The sequence below is a fragment of the Cyclopterus lumpus genome, chromosome 8 (genome assembly GCF_009769545.1).
Source record: "Cyclopterus lumpus isolate fCycLum1 chromosome 8, fCycLum1.pri, whole genome shotgun sequence".
Classification (NCBI taxonomy): Eukaryota; Metazoa; Chordata; class Actinopteri; order Perciformes; family Cyclopteridae; genus Cyclopterus; species Cyclopterus lumpus.
In genome coordinates, this window is record NC_046973.1 from 14,076,378 (window position 1) to 14,102,825 (window position 26,448).

The 26,448-nt window shown below is 46.5% G+C and overlaps 1 protein-coding gene across 1 annotated transcript in view; it reads right to left on the reverse strand.

Moving 5' to 3' along the window:
- The window catches only part of LOC117735022 (glutamate receptor ionotropic, NMDA 2B), a 71,841-nt gene that overhangs the window by 14,367 nt on the left and 31,026 nt on the right, over window positions 1-26,448 (reverse strand). The window contains exons 2-7 of the mRNA XM_034539413.1: window positions 23,350-23,493; window positions 22,740-23,010; window positions 16,894-17,086; window positions 7,914-8,028; window positions 4,323-4,531; window positions 3,811-3,982 (exon numbers count right to left, since the gene is read on the reverse strand). Of these exons, the coding sequence (XP_034395304.1) occupies window positions 3,811-3,982; window positions 4,323-4,531; window positions 7,914-8,028; window positions 16,894-17,086; window positions 22,740-23,010; window positions 23,350-23,493 (1,104 nt within the window). The remainder of the gene's footprint in view (window positions 1-3,810; window positions 3,983-4,322; window positions 4,532-7,913; window positions 8,029-16,893; window positions 17,087-22,739; window positions 23,011-23,349; window positions 23,494-26,448) is intronic.

Sequence of the window (26,448 nt, forward strand, 5' to 3'; positions counted from 1 at the left end):
AAACACAATCATAAAAATAGCTTATCAGTTCATTTCATGGAGATTGCGCTGGGAGTCTTTCCAAATGTGTGTGATTTTCATAAAGAAATGCGATAGAGACGACGGTGGCCATTCTAACATGTCCTGTGCATTTCTTTGTCCTTATTGTGGGCTGTGCTCTTCTTTCTCAGGATGAATGAAGTCGGGGTGACTATGTGTCAGTGGTTAACATGCCCGTCTTTCAATCAGGGGGTTGGCAGTTCAATCCCCGCCCTAGTCGATGTGTCCTTGAGCAAGACACTTAACCCTGCATTGCTCCCCGTAGCTGTGTCTACGGTGTATAATGTAATATGTAAAGTGTCTTTGAGTATCTTGAAAAGCGCTATATAAATTAAATGGATTATTATTATGAATACATTGTGACTGGGCCTCTTCAGCGATCTAATATATCAAGAGTAAATATTAGGTTTCGGTGTCAGCGCCTATAATCCAGGAGCAATATCTTCGGTCTAGACGCATCACTTTACGCTGATGTTCAGCAATCACAAAGACAGAATCCATTTCTCCAAATGGCCATTTTTCAACCGACTCTCTTTGCAATTCGGCGACAACAAGCGCATCCCGAGCAGGAGGGTGAGCGCCAGCAGCGTTGTCACGATCGAGTCCGTTAACTTGTATCAAGCATGCGGCGGATTCAGGGCCCATCTCTCCGTTAGCCTGCCAGAAGGGATTCTGGGGAATGTAGGAAATCAAATCGGACATGAAAGCAGAGCAGACAGATTTGAGGGGGGGGGTATATCTTTTTAAAAAGGCGGAGGAATGATTAGAATGAGCTAAGCGAAGCCAAGAGGGAGGAAGACAGAAAGAGGGAAGAGGGAGGAAGAAAGTGGGTTGCCACAGTGGGTCACGGCTGCTTGAAATAGCCGCCCCAATGCCTCTCCTTCCTCTACCTGCCTCCCGTCACTCCCCCTGCACAGCTAGTACATTTAGCCCCAAAGTGTTACAGCCCCGCAGCACCGAGGTAAAGTGGGACGGGACTGTCTTACTGAGTTAATAAGGCGTTTGCCACTGTGTGAGTCAAAGCTCCAGTACGTGCTTCAGCTTTCAGAGTGTGTGTGTGTGTGTGAGTCATGAAAGGGAAAAAGACAGAGAGACAGAGAAACGAGCGAACCTTTGTTCTCCACCTGTGAAGTGGACCGTTACAGGCAGCGAAGAATATCGCACATCTACTCTGCACATTATCTGCAGTTTTCAAAGTGTTTGTGTCTGCTAGCGAGTGTGCATTCGTAACTTTTCCAATCTTGTTTGTTCTGTCAGCATGTAAGGAGTGTGCATGTTCACTGTGTGTGTGTGTTCGTGCCTGAATGTGCGAATGTCTCCCCGGGGAGGAGAGCGAGTCCATCCAGCAGTGTACTCACTTCCTCTCTCTCTTCAATCGCTCTCTCCATATCCCTCCTACGACTTGTTCTCTCAGCGTTATGAAAGTGACCCGTGTGGGTGTTATTGAGAATGAGTGCGCGAGGATCTGCGTTTGTGTGCGTGTCTCAGCTGGTGTGTGTGTGCGTGTATCTTTGTGTGACTGTTCTGGCGAGGCCAAGCTCATGTAATCAAGTGCATTGGCTCTAATATTTTAGATTAGGAGTATTAGGGGCAGCACAAGTCAATGCAGCACATGAAATCTGACACAAAATCGAGTTATGACAAAATATCGGCCATCTTGAAGCGCTCATTGATTTTCTCTTCCCTTTTTTGATCTTTTTTTCTTTCTTTCCAAGCTGTAGCAAGTTGTGCAAAGGCCCTCTGTGATCTCTGTCAGTGTGTGTGTGTGTGTGTGTGTGTGTGTGTGTGCGTGTTTCTGCTTGTGTGTGATTCTGCTCCATTAAGGGTGAGAGATATACTGTAGTTTTGGCCTCGGGCCAACTGGAGAAGGACACGGGTTGGTTGTGTTAGATATAGCAGATACAGCATATATACAGTGTGTGTGTGTGTGGGGGGGACACACACTCTATGTCCTCTCTGTCTCTGAGAAACAGTCTGGTGCACGCCTGTCTGTGTCCATGTGTCCGCATTCATGCATGGATTCTTTTATTCCTGTCCTTGTTTATTTAGTGCCTCTTGTCTGCATGATTGTGTGTGCGTGTGTGTGTGTGTGCGTGCGTGTGTGTGTGTGTGTGTGTGTGTGTGTGTGTGTCTGTGCGTGTGTTCGTGCGTGCAAGATCCATCCTCCTAATGACCATCCATGTCTGCGGAGGTGAGGTGGAGGTGGCACATTACAGCGCTTTTAGTCAGGATGGAGTTTATTACAGGTGACCACACTTCCAGCTCAGTGCCCACTAAAGACACTTAACTGGCTTTATGTAACAGATTAAATCGGTCAGTTTAATGTAAAGTGAAGAGCAAAAGTTTTCCTGCATGAAGAAGCAGACACACCACCTCTTTGTCCACACAAAGAGGTACAGGGCGTGTTGTCGACCTGTGACCTTTAGGCTCCTATCGTTCCGTTTGCATTTGAATAGCCAAAGACAGCACGGGGGTGTGGCTTTAAGCACGAGAACCGACACCTCGGGACCAATGTCGACAAGGGAAAGTTTGGAGCCCAAAGTGAATTGTTGCAGCCGATTGAACTGCACACACTCGTGGGTGAGGTGCTCAGCCCATCTGACATAAGTGTGAGGCCCGTTGACCCGGAAAGGAAAGCTCATCACTCAAGGCTTGAAAACACACTTCAGAGAGGAAACAAACCCTTCCGATAGCTCCAAGGGAAGCTAAATATAGCACAGTTTATTGGGCACGAAAGGGTGAACACAGACTGTATCTCTGTCTGACCTTTTCTTCTCCCTCATCTCAAACACCTATGAGCACAAAGCTTTGACTTGTCTGCCGTGTTAAAGCACATTTACTGTAGGTATCTAATCGCAAAATGTGCACAAAAAGCTTCGACAGCGTTTTACTTGAGCAAACTATCCAAATTAAAGGTCTTTGGTAATTTTGTCATAAATTTACAAAGCAAACTTATGATAAGGGATGCTAAAACCGAAAAGGAGTCTGAAATCAATCATTAGATGGGTGGGATGATGGATAATAAACCAAAGTTGGCAACCACATAAAAATAAATCTATAAAATTACTGTATAAAATTAAGTATTGTTCATTTCTACAACCATACATTAGTTATTGTGTGGAAGTATGGGAGACGCATACAAATCCAATGTGGACATGTCAAAAGAGAGCTTTAAGAAAATGAAATAAAACTACTTTTCAAGAACAAACTGGTCATAAAACTAAAATTCATGGACCTGCTACATGTTGGACTTTTTTTTTTTTTTAAACAGTTGTCGTGAGGAACTGAAAATGTGTAGCAGACATTATTATTTCTGTCATACTTGGACAAATATAAAAGTGTCTGATCAGAATGGTGTGCAATAAGCTGAAGCTGCAGCCTGCACTTTTTCACAGCGACCGTACCGTTTTGTTTCTTTCTTTCTATTTGCCCAAATTGTTGTTGAACACATCTATTTAAATGTCAACTTCGGCACTGAGCACCAACGCCTGAAGGTATCCTCCTTCCCCTGCCCGACCTGTTGCCAGGTATGTCTCTGCATCACATAGCTCAGACGTCAAAGTGGCAATTCGGTTCCAATCTTCATCTTCAACGAGACTAATCGTATCATGTACGCGCGTGTGACCGCGACGAGCGCAGAGAGGCTTTATTTGTTTAGCCGGCTTTCACGTTTGTGTGTCGTTGTTTTTGTTGTTTTTTTACTGGCAAAAAATAGAAGTAAGAGCCATACGCAGCCAGAGGAAGACGGACACGCGGATGTTATCTGCTCACCTCCCCCACCATGCCGTTCCACGTTCCATTGATCTTCTTGCCGTGTTTGCCGTTCGTGACCAGGTAGAGGTCGTAGGTGAACTTCACTTGCTTGGCGATCTTCTTCAGGATGTCGATGCAGAATCCCTTACAGCAACGCTTGATGTAGATCCCAGAATCCTTCGTCTGATTGCTGCGGATGGACGGAGAGGAACAAGATTTAATCAAACGTGCACTTGCGTCTGAATTTGGGATAAATCGCTAATTGTGGTTGTGATTTGGTGGGTTTGGCACTGTCGCTCTCACACCGACGGAGTGTGAAGTGATTCTACCTCTGGCTCTGTAAAAGCTGTCGTGGGAAATCAACATCATTCACAGGCAAAACGTGGGTATTTTATCTTCGTTTTAGACCCGAAAGTCTGTCTCTAATTGTGCCGAGTTACATTTTCCCAATAATCTAGTACTTAACAGATATGCGTCCACTCTTGTTTCTCTCTGACACTGATTTGGAATATCTGAGCTGTAAGTCTCACAGTGTTTTGAGCTGCTTCCGGCAGGGCACAGTGTTCCTCATGCAGGTCCCGCTCAGCGGATCCACGTCTTCCACGATGACGAACGGGGCCTCCTCCAGCGTCACGATGGACAGGTGGTCGTCCTCCCGCGTTGCCGCGCCCCCGTAGAGTTCATAGCGAGGCCACACGTGGTACTTCATGGACAGGGAGCCATTCTCCCATTTACCCACCTGCACACAGACACCCGGCAAACTAAAGACATTCAGATCGCCTTCAGAATGTCAGACACAGATTAGGAACTGCATTCTGGACGTTTTACCAAGGGGGTTAAATGTGGTCATACAGCGACAATACATACATGAAATTAATCACTTGGCAGGAATCTAATGAGAAGATGAATTCAGATCAAAAAACATCCTGCGTTGTGAGTGCAGTGCATCAAAAATGACTTCAGCTCTGCTCTTGCAAACAGTTAAGAGTCAAAACTATAAATGCTTTTTATGCAAAAACATTTCTTTTGGGTGGGTTTTACTGACCAATTTTCTGTTTCCTGGATTTAACTGTGATTAGTTTGTCTGTCAATAAAACAACAACGAGGTAACAAATGAACGGGAACATTTCGTGACTGATAACAAAATGCAAAAGTGAACAGAGGGGCGTAGAAAAGAGCAGAAAAGACCAACCACAAAAGAGGAGAGGAGAGAAAAGGCACCCAGCATAGACAATGAGAACAAGGTGAACGGGAAGGACAACACTGAAACCGGGGGAAAGAGCAGAATTCAGATCAAGAGGGGAGGCTGGGGAGGTAACTGGATGGAGAGATTAAACGAATGAAAATAGAAATACGACTATATGAGTGAAAGAGAGGAAAGGTCTGACCGAGGCCACGTCCACACGACTACACTTCCATTTTTAAACGCAGATCGCCGAGCGTGTTCACACCACGCCGGAGTTTGGAAACGCTCTGGAGGACGGGTATATGTTTGAAAACTCCGGGTTTCATGTCCCGGTGTGGACGGGGAAGTTTGGAAACGATTATATAGATCAGTGCGGATGTCGCCTGACACAGAAAGCCGGAGGTGGAGCTCTTTCAGATGCAAAACGCAGGCTCTTCTTTTAGAGGAGCGTCCAGCTGCAGGTCCGGATGGCCCCCCTCCAGCAACATGTGGCTTCACGCCACCAAATCGGCGTCATAATAATTCCCGTCACGAGGAACCATACCTGGAGACCTTATCCTCCGGAAGGGCCCACTTGGCCACTTTCACAGAGACAAAGATGTGGGTGGAAATGGATATGGATCAGCAGCTAATTGGACACACTGTTATGGGAGAGAGGGCAGGACAGGGATCCGAGGCGTAGGTGTGTAAAGTCTGGTTTGCACACTCGTTAAATATGTAAATGTGCAAAAAACAAACAAACACACGCACGCACACACGCACACACACACACACACACACACACACACACACACACGCACACACGCACACACGCACACACACACACACACACACACACACACACACACACACACACACACACACACACACACACTGCACTCCAGGGAAAACACATTTGCTAAGTCCGCCTGGAGTGGACAAGCTAAGGCTGTGTATCTCTTGGGCACAATGCAGCCTTCTTCTATCTACGAGTGAGCGGGAGTTAGTGAAAGAGACAGACGGGGACGGAGAGAAGGAGGGAACGGGGGGGAGAGGGAGGTGGTGGCGAGAAGAGGGCTAAAATCAGTACGGAGGCGAGTGAACTGGACTGGACGCCACAGAGTCTTCACGCTACATCAAAAGGTGCAGTGTAGGCATGGTTGTAGGAGCTGGAACTCATTAGGATCCAAGAAAAGTGGTTCAGCTGGAAGTCAAGCTAAGAATGAAACATGAGCGAGGGGGGGGGGGGGGGGGGGGAAGAGAAGAGGTGGTGGTACAGACTGCAAGGGTAGAAACAGGAAGAGAGGGAGAGAGAGGGGAGCGATTCACCTTGTTCTCTGATCAGAGGACGGAATATAGATTAGAGAGGCGGAAGAAAGAGAGAAACACTGAGAATGAAGAATAGGCAGAGTCAAAGGAGTCAGACTGCAGGACACAGACACAATGGAGAGCGAGGAGGAAGCACAGATGCAGGCTGGTGACTTTGCAGGTGGGGCTGAGCATCAAGTTCATTTGAGGTTGCTGGTTCGCCGTTACGACTCTGCACTGCCGACGTCTCTTCCACCTGTACTTAAAGAATGTATTAATCTAATCCGTACAATAGAGTTTTTAACCTTTCTCTGTGCAGAGAAAGCTGAGCGGGCACATACAAAGTTTGTGTTTTATCCATCGAGTCACATGAGCCGGCCGCCCAGCACCGTCACAGTCTTTCAAAGCACGAACAAATCACGGATAAGCTGAATCCTCAATTACAGACACGCACACAGGCCAACTTCCCCGTCTACCATGTGAGCGCAGAGGACAGACTGAACCGTCCTTCCTGAGGATGTGCTTTTTTCATTTTCATTTGGAAAAACAAGGTAATAAACTGTCAGAACAAATCTGTGCAATCATTTGTCTTATTTGTTCGGTGCTGCATTACTGAGCACCTGTAGCTCCGTACAAGAGCTTCAGAGGATCCGTGAATGACGTTTGACTACTGGACTACAAAACATGTCAACACTACAACCTATTTGCAGTTTTTTGCTATTTATTCCAATGTTGCTCATGTTTTTTGTGGCGCAGCAGCAAAATCTGTTGTTTGACACAACAGTGACATCAATGGATGCAACTGCATCTTGCAACTATAGGGCCGCTATTCCAGCTATAGCTTACTCCGGGTAGCCAGGGGGCAAGCAAAAATGGCCTCCCAAAATATGAGTGCAGAAGGATGTTATGGACAAGGATTTTCGACAGTGTTTTGGCTGACTCGGATCATCAGCCGCATTTACTCGCGCCAGAGGATAGGGTCGAAGGAATGCGGCGGAGAGCGGCCCAGCTCCCTCCAGAAGCTGAGCTGCAGAGAGAAAACTCCGACAGGCGGTGCCTTTGCTCAAACGGCCCTCCGATACCAACAGCGCAATGCACCCTGGTACATGTAGGCACTGCCGGGCACGGCTCCACGAAAAGGAGGACTATTACAGGGATACTTTTTTAGTGGAGGCCGATGCCCTATGTGCAGCAACACATACACATTGTATTTGTCCTATCTGAAAGTGGAAGTCTCTGATGATGATGATGATGATGATGATGATGATGATGATGATGATGATGATGATGATGATGCACACTTGATACTTCCCGAACTTTTAAAACGAACAGACCAGCATTCCTACGACATCATCGCTCTGGAGCCCGGGTGCTGCAGTGTGTTGCTCAAAGGCACCTTCGGCGAGTTGATAGCATCTCATCAGAGAAGCGCCTCGAAAAGCTTGAGGCTTAAAATGCTTGAAAAGTGAAAACTTAGATGATAAGAGATGCAGATAGACAGGCAGATACTGGTGGACCGATCAGGTACAGTTCTTACAGGACGCAGCTGGGTATAGACACACACACACACACACACACACACACACACACACACACACACACACACACACACACAACTTTGCTCCTCCCTCTCCCACGTCTCTCTCACCCTCTCCCACTGCCGCTCCTTGTTGAGCAGAATGATGACCAGCTTGGGGTGCATCTGGTATCCGTCCTCGCTGAACGACAGATTACGTCCCTCAAACGTCACATTCATCAGGTACCTGGAGAGGGAAACATCGAGTAGAGGGACAGAGAAAGACACAGTCACCTCATTTAAGAACAGACTTAAGAACAGACTTAAGACTTTCCTGTTTGATTGTGCTTATAGTTAGGGCTGAATCAGGTTTGCCCTGGTCGAGCCCCTTGATATGCTGCTATAGGCTTATAGGCTGCTGGGGGATGTTTTAGGATACACTGAGCACCTATCTCCTCTTCTCTCTCTCCTTATGGATGAATTTACATATCTCCATTGCACCTTATTAACTCTGCTTCCTCCCCGGAGTCTTTGTGACTTTACGTCTCATAGGGTCCATTGGACCTGGAGGTGTCTGATGCCTGGTGAGCCGGCCTCCCGCCTTGGCCCTGCTGATGCGCCTCGCCGCCCCTCCTCTCTACCTCCTTCTGTTTCATGGATTGGAGGTCCATTCATACATTGTCATATTCATGTAATGTGTTTATGTAACTTTGTAATGCTGTTCATTCTGTACACATGACATCTATTGCATCTGTCTATCCGGGGAGAGGGATCCTCCTCTGTTGCTCTCCTGAAGTTTCTTCCCTTTTTTCCCTGTGAAAGGTTATTTTTGGGGAGTTTTTCCTGATTCGATGTGAGGTCCTGGGACAGGGATGTCATATGTGTACAGATTGTAAAGCCCTCTGAGGCAAATTTGTAATTTGTGATATTGGGCTATACAAAATAAACTGAATTGAATTGAGAAAGAGACTCATTGAGACGTGCATCGCTTCCCCCCCCCCCCCCTGAGAAAAGTCAGCTCCTACGTGTTTTATTTGCACGTCTGTATCGTAACAGTTTCAGGGCGTGTCAATCTATCTTGTAAGCGTTTATCTTCTCAGACATGACATAAAGCCATCATCTGCCAGGAAACAGCTATCAGCCAATGTCTGAGCAGGGTTTTCATAAATAGATGAACATTCATTAGTCATCAGCTGCAAACAGACAGTTGGAGCAAAACAGCCTTTTTTAAGACGGCACGGAGGAGAAGTAATTTAAAAAACAAAATCCTCCAATCGTCCCAGGTTCAATACGACCTTGAAGGAGTAGCGCATCATTTTGGGAAATATGCCCATGACTGATACCGCTCACATATCTGTCCATTAAACATGAGGCTGCAGCCAGCAGCCGGCTAGCTTAGCTTAGCATAAAGGCTGGAAACAGGGGGACCCGGCCAGCACGGCTCTGCAACAAAATCCAGCTCTAAAGCGCGCCAGCTTTACAACACGTGGTACCTTGATTGTTTGATTTGCACTCACTTGTTTTTTTTTTACTGGGAGTTATGTGCTGAACTCTTTCATGGTCGGGAGCAGTTGCCAGGCAACCAGCTGAGATCCGAGGAAGTTATTTGTCCCGGCCAAGAAATAGTACATAACCCACTGTTGTTTTTGCTCTTTGGTTTTTGTTCAGATTAAAGAAATGAAATATGATGTGTTAATTAGTGAACTTGAGAGGTGATGGTTGGTGGACAAAGCCAGGCTAGCTGTTTCCCTTTGTTTCCACTCTTGTACTAAGCTAAGCTAACAGACCCATGTTTCAACCTGTCAAGGAAGTGATGCAGGCGTCACCATCACATCCTCAGAGCAGCTCAAGTGTCACCTGAATACTGAATTTGAAATCAATGTGCATTATTAATATGTATTTTTATTTCTCTAGCTGTACACATGGATGACTAGATGAAAATAAAACATTGAACTTGTTGAAAGCGAGCTCTGGGGAGATGAGCCAACAAAGGAGGCACACAAATATGCAATGCAGCTTGTGTCTGGTGTTAAGTTCAACGAAAAAGAAACAAACAAGTACGAGCCCATATGATACGGCAACAGCAGCTCGTCAGATCACTGTGTGTCGGTGTGTGTGTGTGTGTGTCTGTCTGTCTGTCTGGCTCTGTGTGTCTGCTTCAGTCGGTGTGTTCTGTGTGGCGCAGAAGAAGAAATGGAGAGAAAACAGCATTGTTTCTGTCAGGTGAAATCATTTCACCTCCCTTCAAGTAAATACAACACACACACACACACACACACAGCACTCAACACTGTATTCTCTTGCAGTGATTATGGTGTATGTGCGTGGGAGTGTGTAAGTGTGTGTATATAAGAACAGGAATGTTTATGTCAGGCAAACTCAAATCACCTCACTGTCAGCCCACACACACACACACACACACACACACACACAAACACACACACACGCACACACACATACACTTTCTCTTTAACTCGTTCCCTTCCTCACCCTTTACTCCCTCTCTTCTCCCCTCTCACTCTCGCTCTCTGACTGTTTCCATGGAAACTCTCTGCCTCAAAACCGTACATATATATATATTATATATATATATATATTTATACATATATTTATATACACACATATATATATACACACATATATATACACATGTATATACATATATATATATATATATATATATATATATATATATATATATATATATATATATATATGGACACATGCACCATTGTTTTTTACATTGTTTTTGTGTCTAAAAAACAATGGTGCATGTGTCTATGAACACATGCATCTATCTATGTCTCCTATACGCTTCCATCACAAAGTGACTTATGTAACAATCCAGCAATTACTTACAATTATTACGCCAGCTCCCTCACTCTATTTCATGTATTAAATATTGATATTTTCAATGAGCTGTGATGAGCAGATTCATCCAGCATCATAGCGTCTCATGCAGCCCCATGTGTCCGGCTAACCGCTCCCATCCTGTAGAGCCTTGGTACTGACACAAAGTGCACAGAATCTGCTGCATAAATCATAAGCCATTTACAAAATGACATGACGCTGCGCCCCCTTTAATCTTTACTAAGCAAGCTATTGTTACGTGCAACAATGTGGGGCCTTTGTGTGCATCTCCGTGTGTGTGTGTGTGTGTGTAAGTGTGTATGTGTGTGAGTCCTGCACACGTTGACGGCAGTAACAGAGCGAAACACAAGCATATGTGTGTTGCCATGGCACCCACAACCACTGTGACTTCCAAGCCAATCTGGTGGGTTACTATGGAAACGGTAATCTCGCAGAGGGTGGGAACGAAAGAGGGAGAGAGAGAGAGAGAGAGAGAGAGAGAGAGGTGGGATTCAAAGAAATAATAGGGAGGGGATTGGAAATATTACTCCCAGACTGCAACGCTCTCGTCTCCCATCACACCGGGACTGCTGCATTGACAGGAGGCCACTTTGTGATCCACCCATGTGACCACATCCGCGCTCTGTCACCTCCTCTGAACTCCCTGCATCACCCCCAATCAAATTGCACACACACACACACACACAGACACACACACACACACACGGTGAGCACGGCACATCCGCATCTGGAAGCTGTCCAGTTTGCCCTCTAATGGGCCACTGAGCAGTGCCGCTGGGGCAGCCGGGTGTTAAGTACCCCGCTCAAAGCCCGGGTGACAGATTCCCCGTTCCTCCATTGTTATACCTATACCCCACTCCATTTGTTTTCCACAGTGTGTGTGTGTGTGTCGTGAGATGGCATTAAATAACGTCCATGTTAAGGATGCAATGCACACATCCGCCCACCCGCTAAACCTGTGTTTAGATACCTGTCGGTTTCCAGCTCAAACCAGTATAGAGGAGTACATCTCTGTCGTACTGTACAGCAGGTGAATTTAAATTCAAACAGCAGCAGCTGTCTCCACCTGGTGACACTGACTCAACAGTAACAATATCCGCTTCATAAACTCCCATGTCTTCCTGCAGACATTTCCATGAATCTTTTCTATCCAATTTCTCTTTTATTTTAATTTTTTTCAGGTAAATTCTTGCCATTGCAAATCGGAACAACTTAGTGACAGGCGCACACACATGCACACGCACACGCACGCACACACACACACACACACACACACACACACACACACACACACACATACACACACACACACACACCATACTAACTCCATGGCCTGACACAGATACGTTTTAGCGCATGCTCTGGTGTGAATAATGGAGGAGTTGTGTGAAATATTCAGTCAGTTTTAATAAATTAACCCTGACATGAATCAGTCATGAGTTACACTCCTTAGCAATTACTGTGGTGCAATTTACTTATTGGGTTTGTCGAGGAGGAATCTATACGGAGAATGATAACATGCCCCATATGGCCGAAAAAAAATAATACTGTAGCTTTGCTGCTTGTACACTTGGGGTGTACAGTGTGAATGTGAATGGAGGTGTGTGTGTGTGTGTGTGTGTGTGTGTGTGTGTGTGTGTGTGTGTGTGTGTGTGTGTGTGTGTGTGTGTGCGCGTGAGTGCCTGTTGGCACACGCATGCACCTCGTGGTAAGTGTGTATTCAGACATGGGAACTGAATGTGTAAACAGCGTATTAAATTGTGCTAAAGGGAAGACGACAAGGCAGGAACAGAGAAACAGAAAGGAGGGAGAGGACTGAGAACATCTGATTTATTGGCAAATGATAGACAGCACTTAATTAAAAGTAATCGTCGTAAAAATTAATTAAATGACAGCCTTTATAACAGAGTGCATTCTCTACATTCCAGAAATAGTTGGAACAAAACTTAAAGGACAAACTTATAAGGAGCAGGTATAGTAGGCTACAGAAGAAGGAGTGGGTGGGACTTATGGGGCAGCGAAACAGAGACATGTGATAGAAAAAAGAGGAAACTATGATTATGGGAGAGGAAACAAAGTTGAGGAGTGAATAAGCCTGGCGGAGAAAAAGAGATGCGGTGACAGAGGCAGAGAGACCGTGAAAGCAATGAGAGGAAGAGGGAAAGAAAGAGGGCAGGAGCCTCCTGACCTAGTTCCAATCAAGCCCCATCGCAAACAGGTACCTTTTTAACGCCTCCCACTGGCCTGCCCCATAAACACACACTCAACTGGCTTTTATACACACACGCACAAACAGACACACACACACAGCTTAAGAACACTTGACACCTTTCCAACTCCGAGCTCATTTGGAACCTGTCCACGTCTGGCAAGGTCAGGGCCGCTGTTGTCAAACTCATGATTCTCACACTGTTGTGTATTGCTCACCAGTGGGGTCTCTCTCTCTCTCTCTCTCTCCCAACCCCCCCCCCCCCCCCTTCCCCCCCACCCCACACACACACCCCCAGCCCCCCACCCTCACTGTGTCTTTTGCGCTTTCCCCCCTCTTCTTCAGCTTTCTGCTATCTTCATTTGTCAGGCTCATAGTGTAGCATTAGCAGGAATGTCACAGTGCTGGCGACTGAGGTCTTCATTTACTTAGCGGAGTGACGTGTCCTTCTCTTGTGCCATTCTGCGGCGCTCTGAGGGCTGAACAAGGAGATGCTCAGCAGAGAGGGGATCGGCATAATGTATGGCTTATAAAGTCAAGTAGATGGCTGTGACCAGGCAGCAATTCTTCATCGCTCAACAGCAGACTGAAATGTAAACGAGATGTTTTACATGCGTCCCCTTACTGGACCCAACTCGTTTTGTAATGTGCAACCTTGAAAGGCATGTGGTGTGTGATCAGAACTACAAAGTCATGTGTGATCGTGCCCATTAGTCACAACCCCCACCAGAGAGGAAGTATCAGGCCGCAATGCACAGCTGCAGGGCAGCTCTGATCAGCCTATGTGCTCGTGACACACTATCCCTCCCCCACCCCCCCACTTCCTTCACCACTTGCTTCAGGTCCTCACTCTGGATGTTTCCTTACGTCCACGTTTTCGAACGTGGCAGCTGTTCTGGAAAAATAAATGCTGCTTTCCACCCGTCTCGGATTAAATCTGAAGCGAGTAAAATAGGCCAATCGTTCCCTGAGTCACGTCATTCTTTAAACCAGTGACTCCCAAACCAGGGATACTTGTACATTATCCCCGGAGTACTGAGGTTGCCGGTCCCGTGGAGAGATCGCAGAGAAGTTCGACTAATTTGAAAAACAACACAAGTTCATGAAACTAGTTAGCAAGCGACCAGAGGATCCTTCACCGAGGAAATACTTCCAATTCTCATCCAACCTTTCCGGGTAACACGTATGATTATTACACAACATTTACCCATGACCGGCTGACATCCACCATTCACTTTTATTTGATCAACAGTGAAATAATTTCCAGTTTGGAATGGCTTCACATGGACATGAAAGGCGATGGTGATGAAGGGCTGTGAAAGTTGGGATCCATCGCTCTAAACCAATCCCCGTAGTTTTAAGATTAGTCCCACCAATTCCAGTTGGCAGGCCAAATTGATTTTAATGAAGTAATGTCTCAGAAACCGGGCTTTAGGGGTCAAGCCTCGGTTTTCAAGCTATTAAACGTCATTCTCGACGACTGAGAACGAATTGTGACTTTATCTGATTTATTAATGGCGTGTGAACTCACTGGCGAGTGCCAAAGAATGTGAGGTTTTCCTGCCCGACAACCACCCATATTTCATCTATTCATCCATTGATTCTTAGGAGTGCAACGAGGCATCCAGCCCACCAACCAAACCAGCCAGTCATTCACTTCCTGTTAAATAGACTGTAGGCCAAATGCTAATCTCTTGATTGCACACTTGAAGACAAAGGTTATCACTAGACAAATTTAGTTAAGGCAGCAAGGGCCAAAGGATCTTAGCAGCGCTCGTAAGTGATCTAATCTTCAACACAGCTAAGTTGATTATACAACTGCAGGTCTGGAGCGCAGACAGTGGCTGGGAAGGAGGAGAGGAGAGGAGAGGAGAGGAGAGGAGAGGAGAGGAGGTGTAAAAGGTGTGAACAGATAAAACAGAGCAGCTCTTGACAGAAGAGAATCAAGTGGTTCAAAGCATGAATAAAAGCAGACTGGGGCAGAACAAAGGAGAGGACTACGGGGCAAGAGTGGATGGAGAGAAGAACAAGACGGAGGGAGAAGCAAAGAAAGGACCAACGGTAGAGTTGAGAGGAACAGAGTGGAAAAGGGCACACGACAGCAGAACAGGGGAGTTGAATTCTGGGGCAGCAGCATGAGCCGCCATAAACTCTCACTGTTGTCTCGAAGCAGTAAAACAAATGCAAAGCCTCAGAAAAGGGGGGTTGAAATGAGATCTAGAGAGTTCGCTTGGGCGGACAACAAAGCTCTGCTGCCTCAGCGCGGGATGCAGTTAAGCTCGAAGCGTGAGCGGAAAATATTATCCGCATCCCCTTTTCGCGCAATCCGAAAAAGGGGGTGTGCGTCTCACTTTCTGCAGCCGCCGTACGAGTGTGAATGTGGAAACTTCTGGAGGAATGCAGCAGTGAAAATATACGAGAGAGAGCAGAGAGGGACTTTTGTGTGACTTAATACAAGTGTGAGTCACTGTGGGAGGGTTCAATATGTGTTTCAGTTTGTGAGTGCTGCTTTCCAAAACCCCCTGAGACCGGTGTCCTCGAGGACTCCTTAGCACACACACACACGCACACACACAAACACAAACACAGACACACACACACACACACACATCTGGCCTTCACGGTCTCTATTCAGCACAATAAAAACACACACACAGCCACGGCTAACACACGCAGCGCGCAGAGAGGTGGAACCGGCCCTGAATAGAATACTGTGCTGAGCTATGGAGCAGGGGCCAGTGTCCGTCGACCGAAACGCCATTGGGACCAATTAGGCAGCGCGCGGTGCAAAGCGACCGCCGAACACTGCGCTTCACAACCAGTTCAAAAGGCCTGCTGCTGAGACGGACAGCTGAGGGGGCGGGGGCGGATTTTCATGCGGAAGGGGGCATGTGAAGAGGGGTGTTTGTGTGGGAAGGGTATTATTACATGGGAGGGGGGGGGTCACAGTTTGCAGGGGATGAAGGTGCACGTGTGTGTGTGTGTGTGTGTGTGTGTGTGTGCCAGGTTGTGCTGATACATGCCAGGATGCTTGTGTCGATGCCACATCCACCTGAACCTGTGCACCTTTTTAAAGCGTGTGTGTGTGTGTGTGTGTGGCATTTGAGCATCCATTAATCATTGCCCCATTCATTTGGAGACATTAGTGTAATTCTTAACGAATGAGACGCGTGGCCTCCGTACTCTATTATTCAGTGTATTATACAGTTTACAGCTGGTTACCATGGGATGTGTGCAGGTTGCTTTATGGCAAACAGTGAGCTTGTTTTAATGCACACGAAGCAGGAAAAATAACATTATTCCTGCAGTGCACTCAGAGAATCCGACAGACGGAGAGTGCAGACAAGTGGCAGCATTCGACAGGAAGTTGAACTTGCAGTCTTGCACAAACAATAAAATGCCTCCACCAACTTTCTAATATGTGAAATATACAGAAACCAATTAACTGGATGTCAATAAATTTAAAAAAATTTAAATTGCCAACAGCTACTAATCAGACATGTGTACATTGTCCCCGCTTTAAAGTCTGCATTACAACACTGAAGATATAATTTATATTCAAAGTCCTTCAAAGTCTTACAAGAGGAGCCTTTTTTTCATGGACTATTACTGGTGCACAGCAGTATCTTCTTGAAACTGTTGCCCATAACAACTCGATACAATGTGTCAATTGATAAGCTTTAGAGGTGCTAGATAGCTGATTTAGTTACGTTCAGACGGAGCCCATTGTTGTCCCCTGTTTGTAGTCGTTGTGCTAAACTAAACTAAGCTAAGCTAAGCTAAGCTAAGCCGCTGCTGGACGTAGCCTTACATACATGAGAGGTCGTCCAACTCTCTGCCAGTGAGCGCAGAAGCTTATTAAAGTGATATAAAAAGCCACAACAGTGTGTAAAGACATTGTAAATCAATGCTACAAACAAAGGGAAGTTATATTGATATTTTCTATTGTATCGTGGGACTCATGATGTCACCACTTCTTGGTAACAAGTCCAAAGTGAAACCTCCACAATCCAGCCTCCGTCCTTCACTCACCTGAGCACTTCGTTGGGGTTGCCTGAGATGGGGGTCTTCTTGTCCGGGGCCCCGTGGCACTCGGACTTCAGCAGGGTGTGAGGACCGCGGTCCATCACCATGGCGGAGGTTGCCATGGTGATGATGGCCACGCCGTCGCGAACGCGGGCCTCGAGGCCGTAGTCCCATTCGTCGTAGGACACGGAGAGCAGCCCTGGGTGGACAGAAATGAGAAGAGGAGAAAAGGATCAGAGGAGGTGCGGGAAGAAGAAAGATACGATTGGCAGAGATGGAAAAGGGAGGACAGAGGGATCAGGAAAAGCAAGAGAAAAGGGAACAGAGGTGAACCAGATCGTGTGGGAACAACAGCAGAGACAGAGAGACAAAGGAGAGAAAGGGAGGGATGGATAACTCTGTGAGCGTATACACAGTGTACATGTTTTGAACACACTCCAAGAGACAGAGCACACACTACGCGGTGACTCAGGGAGCCGATAGCGCTCCCATCCGGCACGACTACGCGTCTATCACCGTGCTGTGTTTGTCCATCTGTCGATCCAAAGCACTGTCTGTCTCTGTTTGTTGACCTTTTGCACTCGTCTGTACGCCTTGTTTATCTGTCCTTCTGTCTGCCTGAGTCCTGTTCTCTCTTGACAATCTGTCTGTTTATGAACAACAATGTGTAACTTTGTGTCTCTCCCGGTGCCCTTCCAACCGTCCAGCCAACTTTTTGCCACAATGCCCTTCTCCTGCCCCTCTCTGCCACCGGTTATCCGTGATTACCAGTGAGTAGCGAGTAGATGGAGCATACAGTGATATTTAAAAAAATTTGTATACCTTTATTTTCCCTGGGAAGACTGGCTGAGGACCTGACTCACATACATCTTTTTTCCGTATTTTATTATTCCAAAAATAAAGATAGAGAAACGCAGAGAAGCGCCGTGAGAAGAGTCGACTCAGTATGAAACCGAGCCTATTATGCATCCATTCAAACACGGCTGACATTTTGATAATGAGCATCATTTATATTAAACTGCCGTTATTGATAATATTATTAACTCGTGACATATAGTTACCATTAATTGATGACACACAGTGCATGAAGCCCAGCACTGAGCCTATATGTGCAATGTTTATCTCTTTTTAATCATCATTCAGCGCTCTTCAGGGTTTTTGCAGCTCGGAGCTAACAGGTGGGCTTGTCCTTGGGCTCTCTCGGCACTCATTTACGAAACCTTTTGTATCGTTTATGCACGTTGGGTTTCAGGTTACAGGTCCTTATTGGACAGGGTCTTGTGTTTTGAACACGTCAGGGTCGCGACCATCCAATCAACCGTGGAATTACACGATTAGCACAAATTAGAACATCCAGTGGAGCAGCGAGACGCTCAAGACCGTCCTCAAGGTTCACATCAAGGTTCACATCAAGGCAGCTGTTACTCTCCTCGCCCCGGTTTGCCCGGCATGACTAATGAACGCTCGCTTAACCCCGACCCCGAACAGCAACTGTCCGATCACAGCAACCGTAACTGCATCTGTCAAGCTTTTGGATGGTAGTTTCCTTTCTTTAAAAAGAAAAAAAGTGTAAGGTTAAACTAGGGCTGGACAATATATCGATATCGTGATTTGAGTCTAGATATCGTCTTAGATTTTGGATTTCATAATATCGCAAAATGGCATAAGTGTTGCTCCTGATCCTAAAGGCTGCATTATAGTAGATTTCTGAACGTACCAGACTGTTCTACCTTTTCTATTATTTGCCTTTACCCACTTAGTCATTATATCTACTCTGGGTTCCCAGTCACAGAGCTCTCAGGGAAGCCTTCAAGTCAATTCATCTGTCCCTCTCTCTCTGTCCATCAGTCGGCCGGCATCTGTCTGACAGACTATGACCACATGTCAGCTGGTCCACTACCATGTCACTGGGCAGAAATAGACAACCTGCCCTCCTCGTGGGGCCTCAGCACTGACAGCTCCGGCCCTCCAGGACCACATCTAATGTCACACATTGTTTGACGCTTTCTCATTCACTCACTCACTCACTCACTCACTCACTCACTCACTCACTCACTTTATTACTTCACTTTTATTATTTGATGGCAACAATTCTTTTGTAGGAAGACGTACGTGTGTGTGTGTGTGTGTGTGTGTGTGTGTGTGTGTGTGTGTGTGTGTGTGTGTGTGTGTGTGTGTGTGCACGTGTACATGCATTTTATTTTCTCCTTCTCCATCTTGGGAACTGCAGCATGAAGTGTACATGTTCATACGTCTCTCGGGACATGTTTTAGCGTCACAACCCAGACAAGCGTCAACTGGCAAAGTTATAGCTAAACAGCCCTGTGGCAGCTGTAAAGCTTCTGCCTGGCCCGCGGACCGGCTGCCGACGAGGTCTAAAGGCAAACGCTGTCTCCCTGTCACAGATCCGCACGTATTGGAAGAAGAATCACAAAAAGGCACATTGAGGTGGGGAGCGTAATAGCAGAACCACCGTATTCGCTGGGTATTTTTGGAAACAGCTTATTATTATTGTCAGTGATGTCCGATTGGGTGGTTATGTTAGCACTGTCTGCAGCAGGAGTGTGTAACTGATCAGGAAGAATAGAGACGTTAGAGCTGTTAGCAAAAGAGAGAGGGAGAGAGAGAGAGGGACGGAGTGAGCAGAGAGAAAAAGTCAGAGACACAAAGATAAAGAAGCAGAAGAAACTGAAAAAAAGGGAGGAGAAAGTTACCAGAGTCAGAGGAGGCTGAAATAGTGAGAAGGACAGCGACGCGAGGGATTGCATGAAATAAGGAGGAAAGGGAAGGAAGGAAGGAAGGAAATAAGGAGAGAAGGGAGTGGGAGGAGATATGGTTCCCCAGAGCACTTAAGGACCGCATCAGTTGAATTACCCATGAGGATTTGAGGCTCTTTATCACACAGGGTGCAAATGATTAAGTGTGCTTCATAAGCAAAGACCCCCTCGCAGCTCGCAGGCACCTTCTGCCGAACCCTGAATCGCTGGTTTCACCCACAGCACACGGCGCCGCCTGCCACCGGGGACGCGCTGTGGCACGCCGTCCTTTCACGACTTGGTGTGGTTGACTGCCGCCACGGGCCTCATGCGGTTTTGACGACGCCGAGGTTGAAACTTCAGAACTAAGCGGTTTGTTGAATTATTGAGTTCTACAGCTGAATGCCTAACAAATGTCTACAGTTATAATGCTCTTGTGCTTTTGCACAGCGCCATCTTCACGCAGGTTCATTGGGGCCAGTATTCTGCGAAAGGCGGTCCTTTCTTCCTCAGAAAGTCACTGCTGAAGCTGCTAAGTGACAGCCTGCCTTCATGTTGGTGCTGTTGGCAGCATTGACAAGCTCAGAGCCTGCAGCAGCAGTGCTGTGAGCACAGGCTCAGCCCTCTGTACACAGACTCACACTCAACATCCACCGTTAGGATATCGGTGCGTACTGCCATACAAAAAAAAATCTATATATTTAAAAAACAAAAAACACTTTATTTAAGGTGAAACCAAGATATAAATGATATACAAATGTAATTGTGTTGTTAATGTTAGATTATGGGAACATTCTCTATGCTATTCATCACGCCTTTAAATGAGTGGATGACATTTAGCCTACAATCCGTCATTATGTCCCATAAGATTAATCCCATGATAATTCAATGCCAGCTGAAAGAGGTTTATTTGTGTCCATCAACGCAGCCACTCTGCCAGCTCCACTTTGTAATCATCCAGGCAGTACATGAGCTAGTCACGATTATCTCCCTGGCGACATAAATCAAGAGCGGAGTTGTTGTGTGATTTACATAACGGATTTGGTGATATATCAAACTTTATAGAGTGTAACCTTAATTTGAAACTGACAAACTGACAAACTCACACACTCACGGCTTTGTTCCCCCTGGCCTTGAGGTAAACACTCTCGTCCTCCAACGTTGGTTGTTGAGGCACACGTGAAAAGCGCAAACACACAACCCGTTTCATGACACTCACCCATTATTTTCTCAGCCAAATTAAACCGTAAACCAAATCGCACATTTCACAGACGAAATGCATGCAGGCAGAACATTGCACTAAATACACTCATGGGCTTGCAAAACACACTCCCAACTCCCATTTAGAGTAAATCATCCATGGGTGCCAATAAGGGAGCAGAGGTAAAAAAATAAATAAAAAAAGTTTGAGTTACGGTGCTTGAGCGGCACAACAATCTCAGGTTCTGCCTGGTGGTGTAATATCTCCCCTTCACTGTAAATCAACAATCCAAACACCAACAAATTATCAGGCTCATATGCCCAGCGAAAATATACTACCTGCTCGAAAGTCTTTCTGTCTGTCGGAGAGTAAAACAGACTCAAGCCAAAGAAAGTTCCAGGGTTTTCCGATCCCTTAGATCCCCACTGAGAGTTGGCCTTTCTAAATGAGTCGGTCCACCCCCCCAAGTACTGAAAGTCCAGTTACATGAGGTGGTCTGACGGGTGTCGTTGACAGATTGCGTGAGCACGTACCCTGGTTGATGCACCCCAACATGGATGTCACTTTGGTTCCACATTTGACCTTCAAAGGTTAGAGTGACCTCCAGTGGTGTTGAGGGATGGGGCAGCGGTGAGAGACGCTCCCCTTATTTGGTATTAGGAAAGGTCAGTTTGTTGTTTTGTCTTCCAAATAGCAAACTCAAAATGTGGCAAATTATAATCTCAAAAGCCCAGCGTTGGTTTCAACGTTTAGGTGAGGCTACTCTACAGCAGGGCCAACATCACCACCGGGGATCGGGGCATGGGCACGACCCCAACGACGGCAACGTGACATTGCCGCCTCCAAGCCAGGCGTTAGTGCTGTTAGCATTGCAACCGCAGGCTCTCCCCTCACTGATGGAATACAAATGTTCATTCATGTCATTTGAGCCAAATAAAGTCCACCTAGTAGCCTTTTCTGGAACGTTTTAATTGCGTTTTAGTTTCCATTAGCTGATGATAAAGGTTGTGAGAAAACAAAATTAGCTTCTTAAAATGAGACAATGTAACTCTTGAAATACAACAGATCACATTGTTCCTCTTACGAATGAAAAGATTCTTGCATATTTGTTCGAAATAGATTTGTTCTACTTTTATAACAATTGCATGAATACGTGGTGCGCTGTTTGGATAAACATCAACCTACCAAACGCTGCACCCAATGTAATTACTCTACTTACAAAGGGATTAGCATTTGTGCTCAAGGCGAGCAAACATCTTTCCACAACTGAGATTGTGTCAGATAGAAACGGGATCCAATTAGAATTCCCAATTCTAACTCAGTCTCACATAGCACCCGTATACTCAATAGGTGGACTCACGCCATTGCGTAACCTCACCTGTCCTTGTTTTAGCCACATTTAGTGGACCTGTCAGAGACGTGGAACGGCATCTTTAGAGCTAGCCATGCGACTCAGCGACAGGTCAACAGTGAAAACATGCACTTGAGGATCAGTAGACTCGAGACATCCTTGTCCACTGTATCTGAGAGAAGTCAGAGAACGGGGTGCATCATTTTCAGTGAGACAGTACCACTGCCACTACGCCACCAAACACTTTGGACCAGACTGTCCTCAGAATATGGAAGCAAGACCCACAAAACGTAAACCGTCTGACATCCTCAAATCAGGCACTGAGTCAGCATTATGAATACCGTGAAAACATGCAACAGAGCTGACTAATAAACACAAAGACAGGTTTGTCTGCCTTGACACCACGCCCCTTTTCTGTTTGAAGACATGGTGACACAACGAAGGTGAAAGCAGAAATATGTTATGTGCATGCAGGTAAACGATGACTTGCAAGGCCACCTCGAGGACTTGTATCGGAGTTTCCCTGCTGTAGCAGATGTCCTACCTGTGGGGAACTCTGCAGGCACTACAATAGTATCTCCAGCTACCAGCGAGGGTACGATCCACGTGTAGCCGTAGCCAGTGATCCCGACAGAGTGGGCCACCTCGAAGATGGTGTTGGCCTCCTCTTTTGTGCAGTAGAGAAGAATGACGGGGCTCCCGAGCTTCTTCAGCTGGTTCTGGATCTTGGCATCTCCGTCATCCACCGACATATCCAGCAGTAGGACCTCCTGCAGTTCCCAGCCCACAAAGCTGTTCTCGGTGGTGCTGCGGACCTGGATGGGACCGAGGGAGAAGAGGCTGATCAGAAGACAGATGAGACTGATACTATTTCTTTTTGACAAAGTTCCACAGTCATTGTTTTTTTTCATTATCGAATGAGGATTTGACGGCTATAAAATCTTAAAAAATTGGATTATTAAGAAAGGTTCAGAGGTCCAATATGAGGTTGCACTGAATGCTAAAAAATAATTCTCTAATCAGCGTTTTATATATACAAAAAACCAAATGCTATATTTATTCATGATAGGGCTGCAATTTATTTCTATTGTGACACTAAAGTGCCTTCACGACCTGATGATTTGTCTTGCCTCGTCTCAGCTGAGTGCCGTTACCTTGGTGACAAAGTCCTGGTACCCCGGGTAGTACGTGGTGACGATGGAGAAGATGTACCAGTCGTACTCCTCCATGATGTTCAGCATGACCGAGGCCTGCTGCTCGATGGAGGGGCCGAACTGGAAGAACATGGAGTCGTCGTCCTGGGAATGACAGAGAGACGGTAGGAGAGTGTGAGCGGTTGCGTAACAGCGTTTGCCTGAACTTTAATTTTGCCGGCACTACACACAGAGGAGAACAGATACGACTTAAAGGATGGCGGGGGCTTTGTATCGTTATTGGTGGGAACATTAATTTAGCTGCCTTTTATTCTCTCGCTCACGGAGGAGAAAGGCGAGAGAGGACACCAGTGGGCTTGTGATGATACCGGTCACGAGTTTCATTGCCTTTATGACTCTTTTAATGAGTTTGATGGAGAAAATTGTGGGGACTTAACCTCAATGATCATTTTCATCAATTTGTTTCATGGCTGCTGTGTTGGAGCAAAACGATGTATATATATATATAGATATAGAGAGAGAGAGAGATGGCACACACGCACACACAAACACAGACACACACAGACACACACACACACACACTTAAAACATTCCCCATAAGTCCCTTCCTCTGGAGAGGCCAACTCTAAATACGAGAGAGAATGTACAGCATTCCAAACTGCAGTCGGGAGACAGATGGACAACCAAAGCTAGTGTCGAAATTGAATAGTGAGCAGGACAGAAGAGGAGGAGGAGGTGAGAACTGCCGGTCTAGACGAGACTCTGCCGGTCTGTGACACAAGCTCGTTGTTGTGCCCCCTCAGACTCCTGCGCTGCACACCGCCATGTTTAGGTTCTCGGATACTCGTGCTTCTAATGTGACGAATTCTATGAATGAGAGTGGTTTTCCACCGTGGACTGTATGTGAGCAGACTCAGTTGCAGCTCAAATCTCCCAGGCTCCTTTAGGTCTTTCTCGGCACTTTGCTCCACATCAAAGGCGAACCTGGCCTTCCCAGTGGGGTGAGCGCGGGCTGATCCACTACCTTGTTTATGCATTAATGAGATCAGGGCCAATGCCATCGAGGTGGCATGTCGAGAGCTACGATGCGCAAAGGGGGGGCCCTCTGCGCTGCATCCGCAAGGCTGAAAAAAGTGCCATAACCGCCCCGTGCTGTGTGAAGTGTGACGCACGCACAGCTAAGTTCAATGCGGAGGTCGCGTTTTCACCAACCATGAAATATTGAGGCGCACACGGAATTCGCACTTCTCAGCTCACTTGAATCCATTTGTTCCTCAACTTTCCCTGCTTTCCCTTTCCCTTTCCCTTTCCCTTTCCCTCTCTCTCTCGCCCTCCATCCATCTCCATCAATCTATTTTCTCCGCTCTGCCGTCCCATTTCCACCAGTGGAATTACTGCCAGGGCACAGTTATAATTGAATTTCCAGATTCGCGCTCTCCCGCTCCACCCTTTATCCTCTACACAGTGCTGCCCCCCCACCCTAACACCATTTCCTCTGGCTTCCTCTCTCTCTCTCTCTCTTCTTAAGAGCAGTATTAATGTACTGTCCAACACACTCATTCAGAGCGCCAGAGGTCTGCAGAGTTTTCATTAGCCTTTGAGAAGAATACGGGCTAAAAAGGGGAGCAAGACAGAAGCAGGGAAAGAAGGAGGGTGAGAGATATGGTGATAATCTTCATTTTTTTTAAAGAACAAGAAAATCACTGGTGGGAGCAGGGTTGAATGATAAGACACCTTTGTGTGGAATGAAGTCCTGCAAAGGCACCTCTCTTTATTTACAGCAACAATAATTAGGGTCTGGCCACATTATCACCTCTGTTGGTGATCGATTAGTGAGAATTGAAATTCCCAAAGGGAGTAAGCGGGGCCAGAACCGTATAGAGGAGTGAGCAGATAAGAAAAAAATAGAGAGAGACAAAGGGAGACTAAAGAGGGGGTTCGAGGGGGGGAGGGGGGGAGGGTAAGAAAAATTAAGCAAGCAAGAACAAAAGATAGAGATGTTTATAAAGCAGCGAGGGTGTCGCTGAGATTTGAAGCCTGCAGGCGGACCGAGACAGAGAGGACAGTGTGGTGACAATAGGATGAATGGGAGGGTGAGGACAGGCTGGCAGACGGCCGGGATCCTGTATGTGGAGCGGGTGAGCAGCGAAGGGGCAGCGAAACGGAGGTGTGTGTGTGTGTGTGTGTGTGTGTGTGTGTGTGTGTGTGTGTGTGTGTGTGTGTGTGTGTGTGCATGTGTGTCAGGCAGTCAGCCAGCCAGCCATTTAGGCAGGAGGAGGCTAAGCCTGAGTTGTTCAACCACAGAGGACCGCTGCTGTCAGAAAGAGGATGAGGAGCGACGGGACACATGCATGCCTTCCTCCAGAGGAAGCGTAAGTGTGTGTGTGTGTGTGTGTGTGTGTGTGTGTGTGTGTGTGTGTGGATAGAGACGTTTCTCTGTGTCTTTACGTCTTTGCCAGTTTGTGTGGTTTATATGTCTGTATCAATGTGTGTGTTTTTGCCTCTAATTTTGCCTGTGTGCGTCTGCCATGGTCTGCCCCAGAGCCTCCAAATGAGTGCACTCACACACTCCTGGAGCAGTTATTGGACTTGGAGGGGAGAGAGAGTCAATAACTCAGGTATTTCAATTACACACACAGGGACACATCAGTGACTGCAAAAGAAATAGACCCACTTCCAATCTTGCTCTGAAATATGCACACAAACACGCTCATACACACACAAACTTGAATGGCTCTAAACACAGACGCTGACATCCTCACATACACACATATACACACAATTGTATTCAGACACACAGGCACACACGCACACACACCTGCATTCAAACGCCGCCCTCAAAATAGAAGGGCACACTCAAACACACAATACAAGACACAGAATGACAAATCATTCCCGCAATCAGAGACTAATACTGGCGCGCCGCTTTGGACACACACAAGCACTAACACACACTTGACACACACACACACACACACACACACACACACACACACACACGTAACAGCACGATAAAACAACATGACTCACTCTGCTAAATTGCCAAGTGTGTTGTACTCTGATCACAAACAAACAAAGTCTCTCATTTGAATACATTCC